The sequence below is a fragment of the Adiantum capillus-veneris genome, chromosome 15 (genome assembly GCF_014529385.1).
Source record: "Adiantum capillus-veneris isolate H3 chromosome 15, ASM1452938v2, whole genome shotgun sequence".
Classification (NCBI taxonomy): Eukaryota; Viridiplantae; Streptophyta; class Polypodiopsida; order Polypodiales; family Pteridaceae; genus Adiantum; species Adiantum capillus-veneris.
In genome coordinates this window covers 104,005,978-104,029,515 of record NC_140945.1, presented here as the reverse complement: position 1 = coordinate 104,029,515, position 23,538 = coordinate 104,005,978, and the positions used below count along the sequence as shown (strand labels likewise).

Sequence of the window (23,538 nt, the reverse complement as noted above, 5' to 3'; positions counted from 1 at the left end):
TTTGCCTCCTTGCTTCCTCCTCAATAGCAAGCATTCGAGGTGGAGCCTACGAATATGGCCGTGGAGCCCCCTGTCGCACCAAGTAGGTCACCTCACCTAAGTAGAATCTATAACAAGTCCACCTATGGTAAGACATCCTGTATAAGGTCCGCTTTCTATGTGACAATTTCTATGTCTCTATAATCACAGAAACAAATTATCAAGAGTAACGTTCCAACCTCATCCCTCTGTTCTAACCCAGGTTCTTGGAAGTTTAAGGCTACAAATGACAAAACAACCGAGAGTAAGGAGTATACAACTTCTCTCTAATGCCAAAAAATAAAGTCCAAAATCTATGCAGTGGCCTATGGATTGTTTGCCCTATCTACTGTCACCCTGCAGGCTGCCACCATGGCTTCCACGCTGCAACATCTTCCCAGCAAACACCATTTGCGTCTCCCTGGCCGCTTTACTGGAGGCGAAGGTTGCCTCTGTAGCGGATCGGCACTGTGACAAGGTCAACCTCCACGTGGCTGCACATGCTTGCAACAACAGATGGCCCTTTGCCTTACCAACCTAGCTATGTGGCGCATATATGGCAGCAACTTGGTGCAATGATAGCAGTCGTTCGCCAGCGTGGATACTCACCTTGGTGTGTAGGAGCGCGGGAGCGCACTAGCTAGCATGACCCTTGATGTGCGGGCAGCCAGCTTGCAGAGGGCGAGATGACCTGCGGGAATTTTATTTAACCCCCGGCCCCACCTCGGGTTCCCTTGCTTGCAATTTTTATTAAGCCCTCATCTGCTTGCTTATATTTTGCCTATGCTCTCTTACTTGCGTACTCCCCTTTCTCCAAGCCTCAAGCTCAACCGCCTTAGCATGTATACGCTCTCAACCTCCCTCATGAGTCACCTGCGGGGACGAATCATGTAGGCCCTGCAAGCATTTTCATGAGTGGAGGGAGCATCATCTGCATCATGGTTGGCGCATCATCACGCTCAATCATGGCAAACAACTATGTACATTCCCAAGCAGCCTTGATCAACGCATCTCAAAATCCTAAACTATGCTTAATGCCAGAGCTGCCTTACTGGTGCTGTTGTTGATGTTGCAGGGGGCACTGTTGTTGGGGCTCATGTGGAGTGTATATTGCCTTCGGTGGTGAGGGGAGCAAGCCGATGTTGAGGGGAGAACTTGCAATTCTTACATGGGCAGTTGGACCTGAAAATACTTGCTTCCGTCCCTTCTTTGGCGTTTCATTCCAAATCGCTTCAGGTTACCTGCTGATAAATAGTATTGGTCGCACGGCTCTATTCAGCTTGCCATGGCGCTGCAACATATTAAGATATCCATGGAGGACACTTTTTACGTTAAGCTTGAATGTAAGAGGTAGAGCAGCGTGATGACAACAGCCTCCAACCAGCCTTTATGCACTATTACGATGACGACATGTTGCATACCCTCCACGCATAGGTACCCTCTATTGTCAATGTGGTGGCAAAGATGACGGCCTATGGCTGACACACGAGCATGTTCCTGACACGGGCATCGCATCCGTAAGGTGTTGTGAACATGGGCCGCATTGCATCCATGCTCTGTAAGAGAATGATTATAGCCTTTGAGCAAGAGCACCGAGAATGGAGGAAGAGAGAGTTCACCAATCATCAAGGTTAAAGAGAGAAAGCAACACAAGGTTGGTTGAGAGAGAGAGAGAGAGAGGCCCAAGATAGCGAGAGACCGGCGAAGGCGGCCGGCCGTACTAGTCAAGCTGAAAGGCAAGCAGAGACCTTTCCACGTGGCAAGTGTCTCAATCTGCCACGTGGCAAGTATGGGCGCCTGCTGGGCCAGCCCATTGTCACGTGGGCAGTGTGAAAGACGGGGCGTTTATGTACGTGACGTGGCAGAACTTTATCAGCCACGCTGGCATGGCCACGTGGGCCGAAAGGGGGGACGACAAGAGGTGCAGGGCCCGTCCAACCAATTGCGAGTCGCCGCGTGGTGCTCCCCACGAGGGCGAGAGTTATCCCAGCGAAATGAAGAGGACGAATTGGCGTAGCTGCGGCAAGCAGAAGCAGTAGCAGCCGGAGCGTCCGTTAGGGTTTCTTCAACTGCGGGCTCGCAGCCTCGCTTCTTCCGGCACAATCCATTACGGTTTTCGAAGCTCGTAATGCGTAGACAGTAGGGTTTAGCAGGTTTCGGATCCTCTTATATCATCGCAACCCCATTGCCATAGCTCGATCTCCTTTTCCTCCGCTTGCTTAGTGCAGCCCCGCTTTCTATTCGATCCTTCGGAGCCCGAGTTTCTTCCCTTTCAATTCAACCTCGTTTGCATCGGAGGCGACGAGGCCATGCGCTTCTTCACCTCTCACGAGAACGGCGCGAGTCTCTACGCAATGAAGTTTGAGCTTAGGATGTTCTCCCAAGCCGAAGCCGACAGTATTGAAAGGAGAGATTTTCAAGAGGAAGGCTCGTCTCTGCAGCTGAGAGCTTGTCGGGGCCATTGAAGAAGAGATTGTGGCGAAGCTTAGACTTCACGCTTGTACAACCATCCCCTCCGCAAGTAAGGGATCTCGCCTTCGTTTAGTCGGAAACAAGGGCCTCCTCAAGAGTTAGCATCATTGGGAATATTCAGCGCAAAGGGTTCTGTTTGCCAGAATCCACAGCCGATGGCAAAATCATGTACCGTTGTGTGGTTTAGAAGAGATCTTCGGCTAGAGGATAACCCAGCTCTTGCAGCAGCCGCAAGGGCTGGCGCTGTTGTGCCTGTCTTCATCTGGTCTCCTGATGAAGAAGGGCAGTTCCGCCCTGGAAGAGTATCCAGATGGTGGCTGAAGCAGAGTCTTATCCAGCTGGATATTTCCCTTCGAAGCTTAGGTGTTTCTCTTGTGATGATAAATGCGAACGATACAGTTTCTGCACTTCTTGAGCTTGTCAAGACAACAGGAGCCAGTCAAGTTGTCTACAATCATCTCTATGGTATGATTTGCTTGTACCACGTTGAAGTGAATCTCAAATGTTTTTCTGCCACCAAATATTGGTGCACTGAAATTAGGAGAATCATTGACTGCTTGTCACATTTACCGTGTAGAGAAGTCGTAAAAAGGTTGAATGGGAAGGGTTCTTTTATGATTTTCTTACAATTTCTGGTATCATCTCCTATAGCTAGAACCAGAGGCCCTTGCAAAGGACTTCCTCCATTAACTTTCAGTCATTTAACTTTCTATGACTTGCCTGTATCAAGTATTGCGTGCCTTTCAGACGACCTTGTTTTCGGGCTTTACTTTGATTGTGCTCCTTGTTTGTTGCTTCTATATGACGAAAAAATAACTAAATCCAATCCAGAAATGTGTGACTGCGGTGGCAATGTCTAAAGAGAGAGAGTGCCTTGCAAATAGTCTGGTTCAAAAGAAAGCTGAGTGGCAAAAAGTTCTAATGTCAGTTGTGCTTGGTTTATGGATTGCAGATCCCGTTTCGCTTGTCCGAGATCATCGAGTGAAGCAGTCCCTTGTGCAAAATGGCATCCAGGTCCAAAGCTTTAATGGCGATCTCTTGTATGAGCCTTGGGAAGTACTCGATGATCATGGAAAGCCATTTACTTATTTTGAGAGCTATTGGGCAAAGTGCCTCACCATGCCCTTTGAACCTGAATCTCCCTTGCTACCTCCAAGGAGGTTAACTGCTGCTCCAGGTAACTAGTGTTCAAAGATGAAGCCATGCCTAGTTTTTGGAAAATTTTCCATGAGAGATTCAATGTGATGTGCAAAAGCTTGTAATGGACAGGCATTGTAGATCTGCGCTCTCTAGCATTTATTTTGTTTCCTATCTCTCTGCCAAAATTTATCAGCTTTGTGCTGTCACAAGACTAGAAGGGGGCCAATCAAAACAAGACTTTTCAACAGATTATGACTTCAAAGTTGAGATTTTGCGAAAAATAGATGAACTTCATGCCAGTACACTTGTTTGATTAAACTTTTCAAGTAAATCCAGCTCATAATTTTTGTCTTTTGTGTGCCGTGGATTGTGTGTTTTGTACAAGGTGGGAGTCGTTTATTTGCCAATTTCCTTTGTATTTACTAAGCTTAGGTAGGTTCTATTGTGATACCGACAGTGTCATGACTAGGCTTAACATGGTGTTACTGACCTACTGACCGCTGCTTCGTATCCAGGACTTAGTTTATCTAATTTTGATTCTTTGCACCTAGTATGAGACAGTTTTTTTTTTTTGAACCAGTAGACAAGTTGAGCACAATTCTCATGGTGCAGTATACAAAAATTGAGGGAAACCTTTCTAAGGTTGGAAAGATACAATGATACAAAACAATAGGGACAGAACAAGTGAGTTGTTAGAAACTTGCAGAGTTATATACTGGAAACAGTATAAGATAGTTTGAACAGTTTAGAGAATCAACATGTGAGGTGAGAATCTAACGGGGGGATACGAATTCACATAGTTGCAATTTGTCAGAATTTTCATTTCTATCAAAGAAGGAAGAACAAAATTCGTCTTTTGCTATTGAAGTGCTTGATCACATCTGCTTACTAGTTTACATCATTGTGATTTCTGAAAAAGCTGAAATACAAAGTAGAGAAGTTATAGAGTGAAGCGTTGGACAAGAAAATGCAAATGGTGTGACCTTCACTTTTCTTCACACACCTGAACACTGCGTGTAATGTCCACTTTATCATGCTTAACTTGGAATGCAGTTATGAGATTTCAGGGACCTTTGTTTCTGCGCTTATCACTCACTCAGTTGTTTGTGGTGTGCACACACATGTGCATGTAAAATCACATGTATAGACGGGCCGAATTAGCTCCTTATCTGTGAAGTTTAAAAGGCAGCACATCGATTGGCTATTGCAGGGGAAAACAAATGGTAATTGTTAGGCAATACGTCATCAAAATGGCCTATTGCACATGCAGGCTTTAGCTCACCAGTTTATTATTCTGTTCTTCATTTCTGTCTTATATGTCTGTCCTTATATTCAGGGGTATCTTTCTATGCAAATATTTAGTGGTTGATTCCCATTTTGGGCGTGTTATTTTGTAGCTGGTATTGTGCATTCTCTTACACCTGACGAGCTTGGCCTTGAGGATGAAGCAGACAAAAGCAGTAATGCTCTGTTAGCAAGGGCTTGGGCGCCAGGATGGAGTAATGCGGACAAAGCTTTGGAAGCTTTTTTAGCTGGTCCATTCTTAAATTATTCCAGAAATAGGCATAAAATAGATGGTCCTACAACTTCTCTGCTCTCACCTCACTTGCACTTTGGAGAAGTTAGTGTTAGGAAGGTGTTTCATTCAGTGCGCAGATTGCAAGTCTTGTGGGCTAAGGATGGTTCCATGCTAGGGGAAGAGAGTATTAATTATTTTATGAGGTCTATTGGATTTCGTGAGTATTCTCGGTATCTTTGTTTTAATTTTCCCTTCACACATGAGAGATCTCTCCTCTCAAATTTAAAGTCATTCCCTTGGAGGGTCGATGAGGGGCTATTTAAGGCATGGAGGCAAGGGCGCACTGGCTACCCTTTAGTGGATGCAGGAATGAGGGAATTGTGGGCTACAGGGTGGCTGCACAACCGAGTGCGGGTTATTGTATCCAGTTTTTGTGTGAAGTTTCTTCAACTGCCGTGGCGGTGGGGCATGAAGTATTTTTGGGATACCTTACTAGATGCAGATTTGGAGTCGGATATCCTTGGTTGGCAGTACATATCTGGAAGCCTCCCAGATGGCCATGAACTGGACCGAATGGATAATCCTCAGGTACATAAATAAGGAATGTATGTTTTATTATTTACTTTTGTCTGAATAAGGTTGTAAGGTGGTTGTTGGCTCTTGTGACATACTTAGACTGAAGGATACAAGCATGACCCTCTCGGTGAATATGTCCGGCGCTGGCTACCTGAGCTTGTTCGGTTACCCACAGAGTGGATTCATCACCCTTGGGATGCTCCTCCAGGTGTGCTGCGTGCCGCTGGTGTTGAGCTAGGGTCTAATTATCCTAGGCCTGTTGTTGAAGTGGCTGCAGCAAGGGAAAGGCTTCGAGACGCTGTTACACACATGTGGGAGCAGGAAGCAGCTCTGAAGGCTGCTGGAGATAAAGGTATCGAAGAGGCCTCAGTGGGCGATTCAATTGCGAAGGTCAATTGCCAGCCTGAGGTTGCAGCACAACCATGCAAGATACCAAAAGCTTCGGTTTCACAAGCAACGAATGGAGACATGGAAGTGTCATCAGCAGGAAGCTCACGACGGGATCAAATGGTTCCCACCTTTGCAAAAGAGCTAAAAACACAGGCAGATGCTTTATGTGGTGATTATGGTTCGATTGCTTTGCCTCTGCCATCCCAACAAAACCTTCCGTGTCCATCCACAAATTTCTCTGCCATAAGAGGAGTTTCCAAGCTGTCACCAGGCAATAGGGGGGATATGGTGGATACGACAGAGGCCTTGAGGAACACACACAGTGAACCGTTGCCTCCAGTGTCTGATACAAACCCAATGACGGAATCGTCATCGTCATCGTCACCCAGGAAACAAATCTCCAGTATAAAAGATGATCCTCCTATGATCTGGGTGCCTGCAATTGCCCATCAAAGACCATCTTCAGACTTTGGGTGTGTTCCCTATGCTGGTGATGCTGAGCAGCTCAGGAAACACTTACTAATTTTGCAGAATGCCAGAACTGATGATAAGGTATTCTTCATTTACATTGCATGAAAGTACAGATTGAATCTAGAGCACAAGTGATTGAAACCTCTTTTGCTATGAGTATCTCTCTTATCTTTCCAGGTAGAAGATGGAGTCCAACTTAATGGCTCTCAATGGGCTCGGGGATCCAAACGGAAGGCCAAAAGCTGAGACTTGAGTTCATGACAAATGCAATGTTGTTTAAACTGACGTGCAGTTGCACTGAAAATCTTCTAAAGCATGCTTAATATTTTTGTCCTTGCATCACAATTTTGTTTAACAGGAACTTCCTTTCTCCTACCAGGATTAGGTTTCCTAGATGTCAGGTTTGCAAAAGGGGGATCTTGATAAGAAGATTTTTGGGCTTAGTTAGAACCAGCTGGTATCAGAACAGTTTCCCTTGTGCTAGTGTTGAGAATTCAGCTTTAGATGCAGCGCAATCTCAGGTCGGAGTGTAATACACATCATTGAAGGATTTACTTTTTGTTTCTCCGAGTGAATTTTAATATCTTTGAAATTTAGGTGATATAAAGGCACATGACAGTGCTTGATTGCTGGAGGCAGAGATGAGGTTTTGTACATACAAGTGTGCGGGCTTGTAAAACTCGAGTTTACTGCACAGATTACTTGTGGAGTGAGTTGCCTCTTGTATAGGTCTCACAAGAGATGCTATTACGGATAGGGGTGGGCGTGGGATACCTAATGTGGTCTTTGCGCGATGGTACACGGGTCATCTTTGGTTTTGTACATACAAGTGTGTGCGGCTTGTATAACTCGAGATTACTGCACAAGGATTGGTGAAGTGATTACTTGTGGAGTGAGTTGCATCAATGGCCTCTTGTATAGGTCTCACAAGATGCTATTGAAGTTCCGAACTTCCGGCACGGATTAGGCGTGGGTGCGGGATATTCAATGTGGCCTTAGCCTGATGGCACCTGGCCCTGGCCTGATAAATATACATGGGTTATCTTTGGTTCTGTAGTGGGCAGGGCTTGTTAAACTCGAGTTTACTGCACAAGGATTTGTGAAGTTATTACTTGTGGAGTGAGTTGCATCAATGGCCACTCATATAGGTCTCACAAGATGCTATTAAAGTTACAACACGGATTAGGTGTGGGCGACCTAATGTGGCCTTTGCCTGATGGTACCCGGCCCTGGCCTGATCAATATACACGGGTCATCTTTGGTTTCGTACGTCAAGTTTACTGCACAAGGGTTTGTGAAGTGGTCACTTGTGAAGTGAGTTGCATCAGTGGCCTCTTGTATAGGTCGCTCAAGATGCTATTAAACTTCCAGCACGGAATAGGCATGGGTGTAGGATACCTAAGGTGGCCTTTGCCTGATGGTACCAGGCCCTGGCCTGAGTGATATACCTTTGGTTTTGTACATACAAGTGTGCGGGGCTTGTAGAACGCGAGTTTACTGCACATACAAGTGTGCGGGGCTTGTAGAACGCGAGTTTACTGCACATTAAGTCGTGAAGTGATTACTTGAGAACTGGCCTCTTGTATAGATCTCACGTCACCTCCACTGGTAATAAAAGACCACTTTTCGGCTGGATTTTGTGGATGGCGGCTTCCTTCTACTTATTGGTAGGCCTTAGCTACGACATAGCCGAGCGCTTCAAGATTGGGGTAATGATACCATGTGGTAGGCCTTGGGCTACGACATACCCGAGCACTTCACGATTGAGGTAATGATACCATGTGGATCACCACACCAAGCACAGGGCAATAGACAGATCCAAGTTGAGTGGAGCCAACCCATCCAATAGAAGGTCTTCCCTCAGCGTACTTGTTCCACCACTCCCACTGGGTGGACTTTGCGCTAGACGGTCAAAGTGACAATGAAAGTGGCAGTCTTGGTGGGAGGTCCAGCATGGACTAGAGGTGGCAAGGGGATACCTAGGTGAACTCAATTTGTGATGTATGGGTGCAGTGGAGTAGGGAACCTCGGGGGAACCTTGAGCAGGTGGTGTGTATATCCTTTGATTGGGTAATTTTGGTATCAGTACCTCTGCGTCTTGCAGATTCTCTTGCCAGTTGCTTAGAATATGTAATCGGAAAAAATTACAATCAGAAAAGACATTGCTACAGTGCTGGCAGGAGGAGCAGGGTTTCTTGATGACCTGTGCTGAGGGTGCAGTTCTTTGGGTGGGAAGTAGTGACTTAGGATGCTGTCGCTATTTGTCACCTATAATATTCAAGCCAGTTATTCTGGGCCCTGTTTTGAGCCATGATTTCTTGTTCGGACTGTGCATGGAAAACTGCATTGCCGCAATCTTGCAAGTGCTGTCAATGATGCTGTGGACGGGGTCCACTCATGAGCCTACTTAAGGCCTTTCCAGAGGTCTATAGTTTGATGACGACTTGCAGAGCATACCAATTGAGATTTCCGAGGTGTTCACTTGGCATTTGCAAGGGCTCTCTACATGGTGTTTGCAAGTAGAGAGGGGTACTTGTGAGTTTATATTTTTGTAGCAGAGCAGGGTATGATAGGTGCCTTGCTAATTGTATGTGGTATAGGAAGCAAGTGGATCATGAGAGGGATATTCACCTGAAGAGTGGCACACAGCAGGAATCTTTGTGGGGGATCTTGCTAACCTGGCTGGTGCAAGGGAGGCTGTACATGTGGTCTATCAAGGCTACTATGTGGCAATAACATATCTGCCTTACATAGCAGTTGGATGCTACCTAGTGTTCCCAAAAAACTGGGGTTTAGTGTATTTTCAACTGGGTAAAATTGCAAAATTCGGGCTAGATTTAGAGCTAGCCTTGACGACAACCGCAAAATTTTATGAGCTCGTGTTTATACTGGCAGATGCTTCAAATTTTGACCTTAAAATTGCAAAGTGTCCCTGGAGGTTTACCGTGGCTTTTACATGTTGAACGGCATGTTTCTGCTTGGAATCGATGACTGTTAATTGGGGGCCGTTTCTGCGTGGGAGTGAAGTTTCATTATGGGATTGCATGCATTTCCCTTCAGCCTTGATAGGAGTTTCTCCTTTTAGATATAATAATGTTTTGCTTATGGATCATAGCCAGCTAAGAGTTACCTCTTGCATCTCAGGGAGGTAGAGCAAAATCCAAGGTTTAAAACTGAGGAAGTAAATAGTAAACAAGGAGACTTTTCTTTTACTCCAATAGGAAAAGAGGTGAAGCCAAGCAAGCAATACACGCAATAGAACCGAGCAAGTGCTTAGGAAAGTTTGAAGAAAAAGGGGGGAAGGTGTTTTAGTAGGAGATGGTGTAGCCAAATGTTACTGCTTTTCAATCCAAGTTATCCATTTTGATGCTAGTGACATTCAAGATGAGGTTTGAAAGCATTACAACAATTACAAACATAACCTTTCTAATTATCTCATGGGGTTGGCCTTGGCATCTTTGGACTTATGTCTGACCTCAGTACAGTGCTCTTTGTATTTGTACTGCTTGATTTTTTTGTTTGTTTGTGTGTGCGCGTGTGCCTAGTCGTGTCTCCTAGTTCTACGGCCACTATTGGCCATTGAAGGCATTAGTTGGATGTTGTGTTTAGTCAATACTATGCATGATGTTGTCTTCAACCATGCGTTGTGTAGTCAATTATATGCATGGTGGAGCTGATGGTTGTTTAGTCTTCTGTGTGACTATACTGTACCTTCTTTTAGGAAGTCCAACGATTAGTCAACTTCCATCCTTCATATGAGGAAAATGAGGTTTTTGAATGAGCATGCACCTTTAACTTGCATGGTGTGCATGCAGCCAGTTAACCTTTTACTTCCACAAACTATTAGGACCTCTGTTTACCATATAAAATTTAAATTGTTTTTAGACAATAGTGCAAATTAAGCACACTAGCTCAGATCTAAGTAATCTAAATTGATATAAAAATATGAATTGTGGTCTCGCTCGTTTGCATGGTAATGAATAAGAAGAAGATATAGTATTTGTTGATTCCATTGCTCTCTCTCTCTCTCTCTCTCTCTCTCTCTCACACACACACACACACACACACACACACAAACACACCTTTTTTTTGGGTAAATCGATTTGATTAATTTACTAGTGGGAAACCTCGAAGCGAGGAAAACCCATAGAAAGGATCATATATAAGGGGAAGAACACATAATGGCTCAGCTGTACAATGTAGCTAGAAACATTCATAGGAAAGTTGATGCATCTCTGTGGTGATATCACCAACTTCCACGGCAAATTACAACGATTGCTTGCGAGAGAGCTTGAAGAATGGGAGCGGGTCTGTACGAGTACAATGGAACATGTAAGCATTACGTTGATGCCACAGGGTCCAATAAGCCCTATATCTGACCCACATGAAGAAAGTTGCGAAACACTGTAGCGTCGGTGAGAAAATGCCAAAGGCCCAAAACCTTTTGTGGAAGACGATCCTTGGAAAACAGAGCCACACACAAGCCGATACACGGCGAAGGAAATCTCTAGTAAAAATGGCAGACATTCTCTTCTGCAGTTGAGCAACGGACACAAGAAGAGGGGCGAATATGATGTGCCCTAAGAAAAGTGCCGATTGGGAGCACTCCAAGCAAACAACGCCAAAGAAACAATCACTCCTTCAAAGGCAAACGGCTTTTCCAAAAGGCAAAGAGAAGCTTCCTCCACCAGAAATCAGATTTGTGCATGTGCCAAAGGGCATTACAATGATCAACTAGCCAAGGTTGTGGTAGAAGAAGAGCATAAATTTGATTGGCAAAAATATCTCGAAAAGGCGCCGAAGGTCCCAATCAGACATGCGATCACCATCAGGCAAAGGTGTAACGGGCAGAAAATCAAGCAACATGTTTTGAAGTTCTCTCCAAAATTGATAGTAATGCATGTCCAATCCAAAACGGCGAGCGGCGAAGGGAAACTCAAAAGTATATCCGGCCTCATTGACCACATCCTCAAAACCACACGAATGTCACGACGAGAGAAAGTAAGCATGGCGAGGCAAGTGGTCTACCAAAGTAAGAGAGGCTGGCTGGCTCCAAAGGAGATTCTCTAAACGAATCGAATCACCTTTTTGTCGAGGATTCCATGAAAGATGAATCGTAACCTCTTTCCCGGCAGATACCAAAGTGGAAGCAAGAGGACATCTAGGAATGTTCCCTTCCATCTTACCAAACACCACCTCCCAGATAGATGATTGCCAATGGCCGAATGAGGAAGTAACAACATGCTGTTCGAGGTATGCAAACATCAGAGTCCAAGGTTGAATTTGTTGCGCTAGTTCAGGGAACAACATAGCTTTCCTAGCAAGAACATGCCTCCGCAAGTCCAAAATATTAAGGCCACCAAGACGTTTAGGAGTGCAAAGCTTCTCCATTGACATCAATTGCAAGCCTTTTTTCTGAGCACGGGTCTGCCAGAAATGGGACATAATTCCGTCACACACACACACACACACACACACATCTATATATGTATGTCTATAGATAGACATGTATATGTATATGTATATGTATGTATATATAGATTATATATAAAATGTATATGTATAATCAATCAATAGATTGTTTTTTTCATGTCAATATGGAGGATATTGTGGGTTAGTACATGTTTTTAAAGGAAATAGGAGGAGAACATACTTATTGAACCAAATGAGGAGGTAAAAAAAATGGCTTCAGGAGTTTTTCTTGATGATTTTTGTGCCTAAGAAAAATTAAAATCATATCAAACATCACAAAATATGCTCTGAATTCCGCAGTGAGTTTGTAGTAAATAAGGGATAATGTGCAGAAATGGCTTAAGCAAGGATGAATTTAACGTCTTCAAGAAGATGTAAGTGATTGCTGCAACTTTATTTCCACTTGATTGGAAATTACCTTTCTATATCTTTGTGTCGCACATTCATATTAATGGTATTTAATTCTGATGCGTTAACACATGTTTTGTTGTATGCTTGTTAGGTGGAAAGTAGCATAAACCATTGGATTATTTAATGGTAAATATCATATGCACATGGATAAATTGTTTATGGATTATTTAATGTTCTCACCTCTAACTTTGCACATATGCATAGCACCTTTTAGTCTAAGTGTCAGGTCTAACGTAAGACCGGGCAAAGCAAGGGCCATGACGGATATGCGACAAAGGGGGTCCTATAAATAGCAAGGTCAAGGGTTTATATAGGGCATGGTCAGGTGGTTATTTGCATATGTCAGTCTCCTTTGTCTTATATTGGTATTAGATCTCACGAAAGAAGGGGATGGAGAAGCACGAAGAAGCTCTCTCTCTCTCTCTCTCTCTCTCTCTCTCTCTTAGCTGGAACAAGTTCTCTATGTATCTTTTTATCTCTCTCGCCCTTGATGGCAACCCGAGGAAGCTTGGAAGGATTGTGGGATAAGCCGTTTTGAAAAGCTCTGAAGCTTGTCAGAGAAACAGCCGTAGGAAACGAGGCTTAGCACACCAAGGACATCGACGAGCACAAGGTGTGACAGGCCGCTAAGCAGGGGAGGTGGAGACATCGGCCTTCACGGATTCGGCTCCCATTGGGTTTGCAGCAGCCTCTAGAGGCTTCCTCGTCACAAGTGGCAAGCTCGATGAGCAACACAATCAGGCGGGGGCGTTTACATCCCTTGCGCAGAGCCGCCATTGTTGAAGCGTAGCTCTTATTTTTTTTAAAATTTTTAGCTGATTTTGCCCCCCCCTCCCCTCCTCCCCCCCGACCCTCCAAATTCTACGAGGCTTGTCCCACAACATGGATCCATAGGCTGACAAGTTAACAAATAAGATTAAGGGAGGGTGTCCACAGTTGGTCCCCCCCGCCCTCTTCTACTTGCTAAAGGCTAACAAAGCCTACCTCACCGAGGCAAAGACGAAAAAATCAATCAAGGCCAAGGGACAAAGATAATCAGATTTCAATAATTTTTGTGAAATCACAGAGATTATGAGGAATTGCAACATATTTAAAAGGTTATAGTTACCAACTTTCGGTATGACTCAAAATCGGCAAAGGCAAGGTCAAAATCAACAAAGGACGTCAATCTATCCTACAAGATTCAAGGCTCTAAAAATATGGCTCTTCTAGTTCATGGATTTGAAAATCTGGCAAGTACGGCTATGAGCCTACATACAATGTATTGGTGCATCTGACAAGCTTCCAGATATTCATGTTCTAGTCTCAGTTTCAATTTCAAATTGGTTATGCAATGCTTACCATCCAAGGGGTATACAAAAGCCTTTAAAGCCTGATTTGCTCCTCGTTGCAGCAAGGCTATGACTAGATTTAGCAATTTTCAATTATTTGCATGGATTTGCGAGTAGGAATGATTGTTACTTTTATAATTGCACATGAATGCTTGAAGTTTGCAAAATTGTTTTTTACATACCAATATGCATTGTCATTTTCCAATTTGCAAAACATTTAAGGAAAGCATGGCTTGTCTTAGTTACAACAAGGTTGTAAGTCAATTTGGCCATAGATTTTGTTGGTCAATCTTTCTTTTGTTATGTCCTCTTTGTGCTATCAAGCGGAGGGGAAAAGCAAAGCTTTCAGGAGCATGACTCGATACCTATGTATATGCTTTGGATGCATGGTCACTCCAAACCATTTATAGTTTTCTTGAGTGCACACAAAATAAGTACACGAAGTATATTGAAAGCACATGGACATCCACAGCTATGAGCCGATTCCAACGTCAACAATCATGCCACATGATGCTACAACTTTCGATGCCAAGGACGATAGTTACAGAAAATTGGTAAAGTACCTTAATTTTAAGTTTCAATTTGAACTTATTCCATCTTGCAGAATTTTCTACAATGCCAACTTGACAAGCAAATGTTGCTTCGATCAAGAAAAGTTTGGTAGTTAGATGACATTTGATAGCTAATCTTCAGGAGCTATCTCTTTTAGTATCGGGCAATCTTATGATTCTCAACAAGCTCCATGATTTGGCAAGGAGAATTCTCTATGAAAGATCGACAACATCAATTCTCTTTTGCTTTGACATTTGTGTGTCAACAAGAGCACTTGTTAACTATGAGCACTCATGTTGCATTCCGTCTCACTTTTTCAATGGACTTATGCGAAGCAAGGCTTCACTTCAGGGCATATTGCGTAGAAGCTTTCAAAGCATATGAACTTGGGAAAACTTGGCAACATGTTTACCTGATTTTTTCTTGGAGGTTAGTATGAATCAAGCCACGAGGTCATACACGGTACATCCAATAGCTCTAAATTTCTCAATATACATGGATATGAACCAGATTCAAGCGAAGGCAATTGCTCTCCGAGGGGCGACAAGGTTAGCCAATTTTAACTTCTAGTTGTTTTTTTGTCTTTAAGAATTCATTTAAAAAATATTTCTCAGATGTGCAAAGCAAAGTGCTTTGATAGACTTAAAGTGAAGCAAGGCTTCTATTTCGTGCCAAAGTACTATCCATTGACGTAGAATCAAGGATAATGGCACGCAGATTTGGCAATAAGAGAATAGAAGCTCACAATTTAAGTTTGACAATGACGAACTGTGATATATCCATGCCAGTGCCATCATGCAAGGTACATATGGCATCGGATCAAGCTGTTGAGATCGTCATTAAAGCCAAGGGCTTATCATAGCCAAGGGTTTATCACCTTACTTTTTTGATATGCATGCATGGCATGCGAGTACATTGAGATTCATTCCATTGAATCCTTGTTTATTTTTTCGCTATAACATCAACCACTGTTCAATAAGAATTGAGGATTGTAGATTTCTTGTGATCATTCTATGTGTCTACAACAACAAACACTTTATACCGTTGGCTCTATGCACAATGTGCAACCAATAAAGATGGCGCTTTCTATAGGTAGCAAATATGTATGGTATGAATATCGCACACCTAATTCATGGGATGACACGAATAGATTAAGATACCCTCAAAGTAGGGGATCTCTTGTTTGAACACTCAAGAGAATTTAGTATGACTACCTTCTTTGGGGTGTTATACATCTTTCTCTTCTATTCATAAAGAGAGAAGATTATTTTAAGATTCTGTTGTGAATAAGATTCCAACTTGAGAAGATGTGTTGCTTAGTTGCAGCATTGATTGTATCTCTAAGAGTGGTATTTTCACGCGTGTGACCTATCTAATATACAATCACTTCATAGGTATTGAGGATCACTGTTTGATCTCATCACAATTGTACTTTAAAGGAAAGAAGTTTGCAGTCTGCCAAGGGATAGTGAAAAAGTTCAACTTTCCAAGTTGATTCCAATCACTGCTAGACACGGTAGATTGTGTTGATCACCGATAATAGCAGTTTCCATGCAAAATTTAACCAAGGGGTTGGATAGTGCAGAATATAACCAAGGGGTTTGGATTGCCAAGGCAAAACCCAGGGTTACCAGTTCAATATTTCTTGTTTTTCACTAGTCTCTACTTTAGTATTTCATAGGTCAAAGACAAAACAACTCTTTTGACGCTTGCTTTTTGGTAAGGTACCTTTCAAATTGTATCTTTCAAGTTTGGACAGTGCACTTGACTCCAGGTAAGTGTACGCTATTTTCTACCTCCAGGTATGTCTATGATTTGGTTTTATTTCATTTTTGCATATGCTTTGGTTGATTTTCCCAACTCGGATGTATATGCTAGAATACTTTCATCCATTTTTCTCTTCAGAGACATGACAAGGTCATGTAGGAGCAAAGAGTCTTGGGATAGTAATGTACCAAATACAATTCTGCACCCTATAATGGTAGACTTACATAGTAGGGTTTCGTTTGGCACACACTAGCACAAGAGGAAAAACATGGTCTAGGAACTCATGGAGTTCGGTTTAGCCAGTATGGAGAAAGGTTTATAAGGGTCCCTCTCACTTATGTCACTGAGTGTTTACAATTACCTCCACACACAAGTACATGAAGGATGTCATTTTTTCTGACATCCTTATATGAGACATATTCAACATGCGGAGATTATGAGTCTCTGGGATTGACACTGGCGTCCGTTCTTTCAATTACTTGTTGCAACATGGTCTTTGGGTACTGGTCAAATCCATTTTTTAAGACCATTTTGAGCCCATCATATCAGGAACAATTTCAATGGCCAGAAATTGTTGGATACCTAGTTAGACTTGGTAAGGGTACAAGTATTGTTAACAACTTTAACGGATGGTTGTTTACACATGTAGCAAAGCTATGTTCTGTTAATCAACATATTTTATTTGGTACTTAGGTGTGATCTATTTTCACACTCTATTATGGTCCAAATATGTTAGCACGACTTTCACATGGAAAGTATTTAGTTCTTTCCCTGTGAGCTTTGAGCATAAAGTTAGCCATAAGCATTGGCAATTATCGTCATGGATATGTAGGCTCAAGTTTGTTTCTGCTAAATGCACGCACACTATGTGTTATGGACCCTAGTGTTTAGCAAAGGTTGATTTAGAGCGGCATGCACATTCATGACATTAGAAGCTGCTAAAGCATTTCACACTATATGTGCGATATCTTTGTGAAATTAATTGTGGGTCTATCAATCACCGATAGATGTCATGGCTCGGTTTTTGGGTGATAGATAAGTTGACTAAACTTTGTATGATTTATTCAATCCACTTGTCCAATCTCTAAAGTTAACCAAGTTGGTTGTTCATAACATTGTTGATTACTCACCTATATTGTCAGGAATTATGATACTTGTTTATCAGTCATTTTGGAGGACTGTCTGTAAATAGTGGAGAAACACACCTCACTACTTCCAGTCATCCAAAGAGGATAAGCAAATTACAAGTGTTGATTTTGTTGCTAGGATATGCTAAACGTGTACGATAGCACAACACAATCCAATTAGAGAGGTTATCTCTCTAGTTGGAGTTTGCTTATCATGAAGCAAAGCATGTTGCGACTAAGTTTAATCCCTTCATGTTTCGATTATATTTTCAAGCTCAATCACCATTTATGGTGGGGTTGTTTACCGATGAAGAATGATAACAAGTCAAGCACTTAATTTTTGCTAATAGGTTCTGTCAGCATGTTACTTTCATGGAAATTGAAAAGAGGTATTCTTTTAGACACCTCTTAGTTGTGGTAACTTGTTTAGCATACTCTAGTGAGTTATAAATAGAGTTTACACACCATCTTGGATATAGACCAGTTACACAAAAAGATTGCAAAGGGACAACAATGTGGAAAATCAAGATGTTCTCTTGATTTCATTAAACCTCCTATTGAACCGTGTCATAAAATCTAATTTCTAACTAACCCAAATGATTTTCTCATATTAAATTGATTATTTAATGTGGGAGAATAAATGGGAACAAGAGTTAGAATATAGACATGTGCTTATGAATCTATCTTAGCACAGGACCAAAGTCGGACCAAAGTCAATGGGTCCAAATGAGAGATGGTATGTCAAAGAGCAATGCTAGCTAATGAAGCTTGAAAGACCTTAGGGTTAGCCTCATTAAAGACCTCCAAAGGTTAGTGTTAAAAGTCCTTAGACCTAGGACCTTAGGCAAGCTAGGGTTGAGCTTAAGGTGGGAACCCGGCCCAAGCTTGAGGTGCTTGTCGCGCTTGATGACTAAGGTGCTTGTCATGCTTGATGAATAAGGTGCTTGAGGTACTTGTCATGTTTTATGACTAATGTGCTTGAGGGGCTTCATGACTAAGGTGCTCGAGGGGTGAAGTGTTCCAAAGTCAACATGATCTCTACAAGAAGGGGGGCGAGCCCTAAAGCTACGCACATGAGAGAGAACACACACATGCTCACTCAAGGCAAGCCCAAGACCTAAGAGGCAACAAGGACAAATGTCAAGCACCTACACATGTTGCCCTTATGTAGTGCCTAAAGACTATTGGTTGACCCCTAAGGGGGTCCAATGAGAATTTAGTTTATTTGATTAAATGTTTAAGCATTTTTGAAGTCCTCTCTCTCAAAGCGGTAAGAAGGACACTTGTCCTAATACTACCCTTGTTGCTTGAAATGTAAAAAGCATGTGATTGGCCAGGCTTGAGGAGGTCCAATCACTTTCAGGCTTCACCTAGAAGAGGGGGTCGACCCAAGCAAGGAGGGGGTGTGATTGACCATGTACCCCCTCTCATTGTCACACACACACACACACACACACACACACACACACACACACACACACACACACACACACACACAAGAAAGGAGGGGGTGTGATTGACCATGTACCCCCTCTCATTGTCACACACACACACACACACACACACACACACACACACACACACACACACACACACACACTCACTCATTCTCATAGTGTGTTGTGCAAGAACACCATCTCCTTCTCCAAGCTTGAGAAATTGAGAGCCTACACCAACAACTCTTGGCTATGGAATGCAAATCCAACCAAGAGCCATGCTTCAATGCTATGCTATCCATCTTCTTCAGCTCCATTAATATGCTACTATGCTATGCTAAGCTCTAAGAGTAATGGTATGAGAGGACACTACTTCTTTCTCGTAAGATACTTCTTCTTCCTCTTCCCTACCCTCATTCCCTGCTAGCTCTTTCCACCTTTGAAGGTGTTTGAGGTCTTGGGATTGAGGCCAGGGACAAGTTAATGCTGTCATTATATTAAGTTATGGGAATAATTGTGATGCATGAAGCTCTCTATCTTCATTGCACCATCAAGGTCTCAAGGAACACAAAGCTTGTATTGTACCAAGTCTCTCTTTATGGGAGAAGCTATAATACAAAAGCCTTTTGGAGGGGGGGCCGGCTCCGCATAAATCCGGTCCTCAACTATTGTCAGGTTCTCTAATTCTCTCTCTTGCAAACTATTGTTCATGCCAATTTAATTAAATATATTGATTATGTTGCTACCTCTAATCAAGTTCTCCCTCTATTTTCTCAAAGTATTCTCATAAAGATGCTCGCTGCAACTTTCTTAATTCCGCTATTCTCAACGTTCATAGACCATTTCCGTTACATTGGTATTAGAGCTATTGGTTTCTATTTTCTTGCTTAAGAAGAGGGGTCCTTAAGTTGTCCATGAAAGGTTGGACCTATTAATTGCAAGAGGGTAAGTGGGACAGGAATCTATTATCTTGGTTGAAAAGGACTTAAGTCAAGGTACACCATTGGGAACTATTGACTTAATAATGGAGTCTCTCGGGGCTTGCCATGTCTTTGGCTTATCCATTATTGAGCTATAGTCGTCCTCGACTATGAGGTAGAGAAGATAAAGCCTTAGTCATTAGTCTATGTTTCTTAGCAGGTAGAGGATTCCTTTTTACCCTACTACATCATTCCAAAATGGATGACTAATCCATTTGGGGCTTAGGAGACTTAACTGCCGCAAGCATGTCTGCTTTTGAGTCCATTTCATTCTCCCAAAGTAGAGTGACAATCTCTACTTGGTATTTAACTAAACTTATAAGACGAAAGCATTGTTCATTTAAAAAGCATTTACATTTTCTTACTCTAGTGTAGCATTGTAAGCATTGACAAGGTTCATGCTATCCTTAAGCTGTGTTCCTTGCATCCATCTAACATCTTCAAAAGGATAATTTTTGAATTTAATAAAATATCGTCGGATAATCTTACCATGTCTTAGTACCTTGTCTTCATGTGGAAGGATGGATTCGGGTTGGAGCACCTCTTCTTCATCTTCAATCTTGGGCGGGTCCTCAATTATTGGTTCTCTTGGTGGCTCTCCTTTGTAATGCTTAAGTAAGCTCACATGAAAAGCATTGTGTATGAGCCAATGATTGGGCAACTTTAGTTGATAGGCCATCTCGTTGATTGGTTTTAAGATTGAAAAAGGACCATAGTATCTTTTTGCTAGCTTAGCCTAACAATTTTGGTGGCCCATAGGATTTTTGCTCATAGTTTGCCTCAATCGAGCCTTGGGAAACTTGAGTAGGACCCAATCATTTTACTTGAAAGTTAAGGCCCTTCTATGCTTGTTAGCAATAATTTTTTGCCTTTGTTGTGAGATAGATATAGCCTCCTTAATCTTTTGAAAAGATTATTGTAGGTCTCAGCTATACTCACGAGCAACGAAGATCTTCCCATGTACCTTAAGTAGCAAGGGACTTTTAGGTCTTCCCTCAATGATCTCGAAGGGTGCCTTCCCTATAGTAGTATGGACAGTGTTATTGTACACATACTCTACAAGGGGTAGGTACTTCTCCCATTGTGAGCGTTGATCTACTTCTGTAATATAGGTCTTGAGTAGATCTAGAATTGTAAGGTTAGCTATTTCACTTTGGCCATCCGTTTGTGGGTGATAGGCCAAAGAGAAATTTAACCTTGTTCCTAGATTTTCAAAGAGATCCTTCCAAAAATTACTAGTCATTCGAGGATCTCTATTCGACACTATTGATGTTGGCAAGCCATGGTGTTTAAAAATTTGAGGGTTTCCATTTAGTGTGCCTTAATAGTCTTTTTGACATGTATAAAATGTACTTGTTTAGTAAACCTGTCTACTATTGTCCATATTCCCGTATTCCCATGGATGGACTTGGGAAATCTAAAGATAAAATCCATGGATATGCTCTCTCAAGGTGAACTAGGGATTGGTAAAGGATTGGAGCAATCTAGGTTGCTTCCCCCTATAAAACTTTGTCTTTTGGCATACCACACATTTTGACACATAGTCTTGTATGTGCGTCTTCATGGTAGGCCAATAGAAATACGTCTCTACTCCGTGAAGGGTAGGTTAAATCCCTCGATGCCCCTCGTAGGGAGGAGCATGGGATTCATACATCACTTTCTCACGAAGAGAGTGAGTAACACATAGCCTATTTCCATAGAGAAGTTAACCATCCTGCAAGGTGAATGGTTCTTCTTTCTTCCCTAAGGAAAGGTCTCAAATTACATCTTTAAAATTGGGGTCAATAGCATATTCATCTATAGATCATAGAAGATAGATCATTGTGAGGTTCTATGGACACCAAACTAGCTCTTGGGGGGTCGTCGTGATAGTGCATCAGCTACTTGATTGTGCTTGCCAGCAATGTAAGCAATATGAAAATTGAATTGCGAAAGAAAATTTTACCCACCTCATTTGTTTGTCAGAGAGCTTGGTTTGCATCATGGAGTACTTAAGACTTTGGTGATCCGTGCATAGGATGAATGGAGTCCCCAAAAGGTAGTGCTTCCATGTGTCGAGGGCATGTAGGACAGCTAGTAGCTCCTTCTCGTAGATGCCCAATACTTGCTCGTCAAAATTGAGTCTTCGACTCTCATATGCTATGTCATGCACTTCTTGAAGCAAAACTGCTCCAAAGTAATCTCCACAAGCATCACATTGGACCTCAAATGGTTTTGAGAGATCCGGTAGTGTAAGCATAGGTTGAGAGGTAAGCTTTTCAAAAGCTTTTTGTTCTTTAGCAGTCCATATGTACTTAACATTTTTCTTGGTCAAGTCATATAGTGGTCCTGCTATTTGGGAGAATTTAGCTATGAAGCGTCTAAAGCTTTGTAGCTCATGTAGATTCCTTGGGTTAGGCCATTCTTTTATTACCTCAAGCTGGATCTATACGGATACCATCTTGAGAGATAATATGACCTAAGTATTGAATTTCTTGGAGGAAAAAATCACTCTTCTTTTGGTTAATGAAAAGTTTATTCTCCCTCATAGCTTGAAAAACTACCTGGAGGTGTTTCTTATGCTCCTCCAAAGATTTGGAGTAGATGATAATATTGTCGAAGAACACTCTAGTGAACTTGCGGTAATGTCTAAAGGTTTTTTGGATTAGGCGGTTGAACGTGGGTGGAGCATTTGTCAAACCAAAAGGCATGACAAGATATTCATAAAGACCAATCATTGTATGGAACGCGGTCTTTACGATATCTTCATTCACTATCCTTATTTGATGATAGACCACTTTTAAGGCCGATCCTACTGAAGTAGGTTGAACCTTGTAGCTTATCAAATAGATCTTCTACCCACAGTACGTGAAATCTGTTTTTGATGGTGATACGATTCAGTGCTTGATAGTCCACAAACATCGGTATGTGCCATCTTTCTTTTCCACTAACATGACTGGTGAACAAAAGGGAGAGGAGCTAGGCCTCACCATCCCCTTATCTACCAGTTCGTGCACTTGCCTCATAATCTCCTCTTGTTGAGCTTGAGAAACTCTATAATGAGGTTTATTAGGCGGTGAGCTCCCGGGTAGAAGCTCTATCATATGGTCATCATCCCCTCGTTTTAAAGGTAACTCCATAGGGATGTCATCGATAAATACATCTTGGAATCTATTTAGAAAATTAGACAAGTCTAATTCTACTTGATTCCTACCTCTTTGTTTTATTAGAACATTAACATCATTTAGAGACTCTTTGACAAATCTCTTCCCTTTCCTACCTACAAATCGCTTCCCTTTCCGCCTCTTTCTCTTTCTCTAAATGCATGTTGGAGGGTGAGTGCTAGCGCCCACAATGCATGAAAATAAATTTTGAGTTTTATTTATTAAGCAACGGATATTAGGAGCATTTTATGCCCAAATTTTCAGAAAGCACAGCAAAGCGAATTTGTGGCTCAAAATCAATACCAGTTTGATATAGCAAGGGTTTCAGTAGGGGAAATTGTGCCCGAATAGCGTTGCAAGAAAGCTATGGCGAATGAAAACTTCAAAGGGTGCACGCAAGTAGGCTTCATCCAAGTACTTCGAGAGTTGGAGATCGTTTCATCCATGCACACCAAGTAGGTTGCCTCACGTTCTTCTTGCTCAGCATGATAGCCAAGCGCTAGCACTTAGTCATAATAAAGAGCATGCAATAGCGGGTATAATTTTTTTGATATGCTGTCCATTTGTGTTTGGCTTTGATTGAGATCTTTGGAACCTCCCTAGCACCGTTGAAGATGGCATATGTAAGGTAAACTTGTATACACTCTTTGGAGATTAATTACACACAACCATTTAGGTTGCAAATTGTCAAATTGATATAGAGAGCTAGCAGTCTTGGAACAATTAGGCACTA

The 23,538-nt window shown here is 42.3% G+C and overlaps 1 protein-coding gene across 1 annotated transcript; it reads left to right on the top strand.

Annotated features, from left to right (window-relative positions):
• The first annotated feature begins 2,007 nt into the window (after positions 1 to 2,007).
• LOC147441208 (cryptochrome-1-like) lies at positions 2,008 to 6,931 on the top strand. The gene is made up of 5 exons (XM_086482897.1): positions 2,008 to 2,955; positions 3,443 to 3,667; positions 5,028 to 5,737; positions 5,825 to 6,667; positions 6,764 to 6,931. Exons 1-5 carry the CDS (start codon positions 2,646 to 2,648, stop codon positions 6,830 to 6,832), a joined length of 2,157 nt encoding a protein of 718 aa, XP_086339023.1. The 5' UTR covers positions 2,008 to 2,645; the 3' UTR covers positions 6,833 to 6,931.
• The last annotated feature ends 16,607 nt before the right edge of the window (positions 6,932 to 23,538 follow it).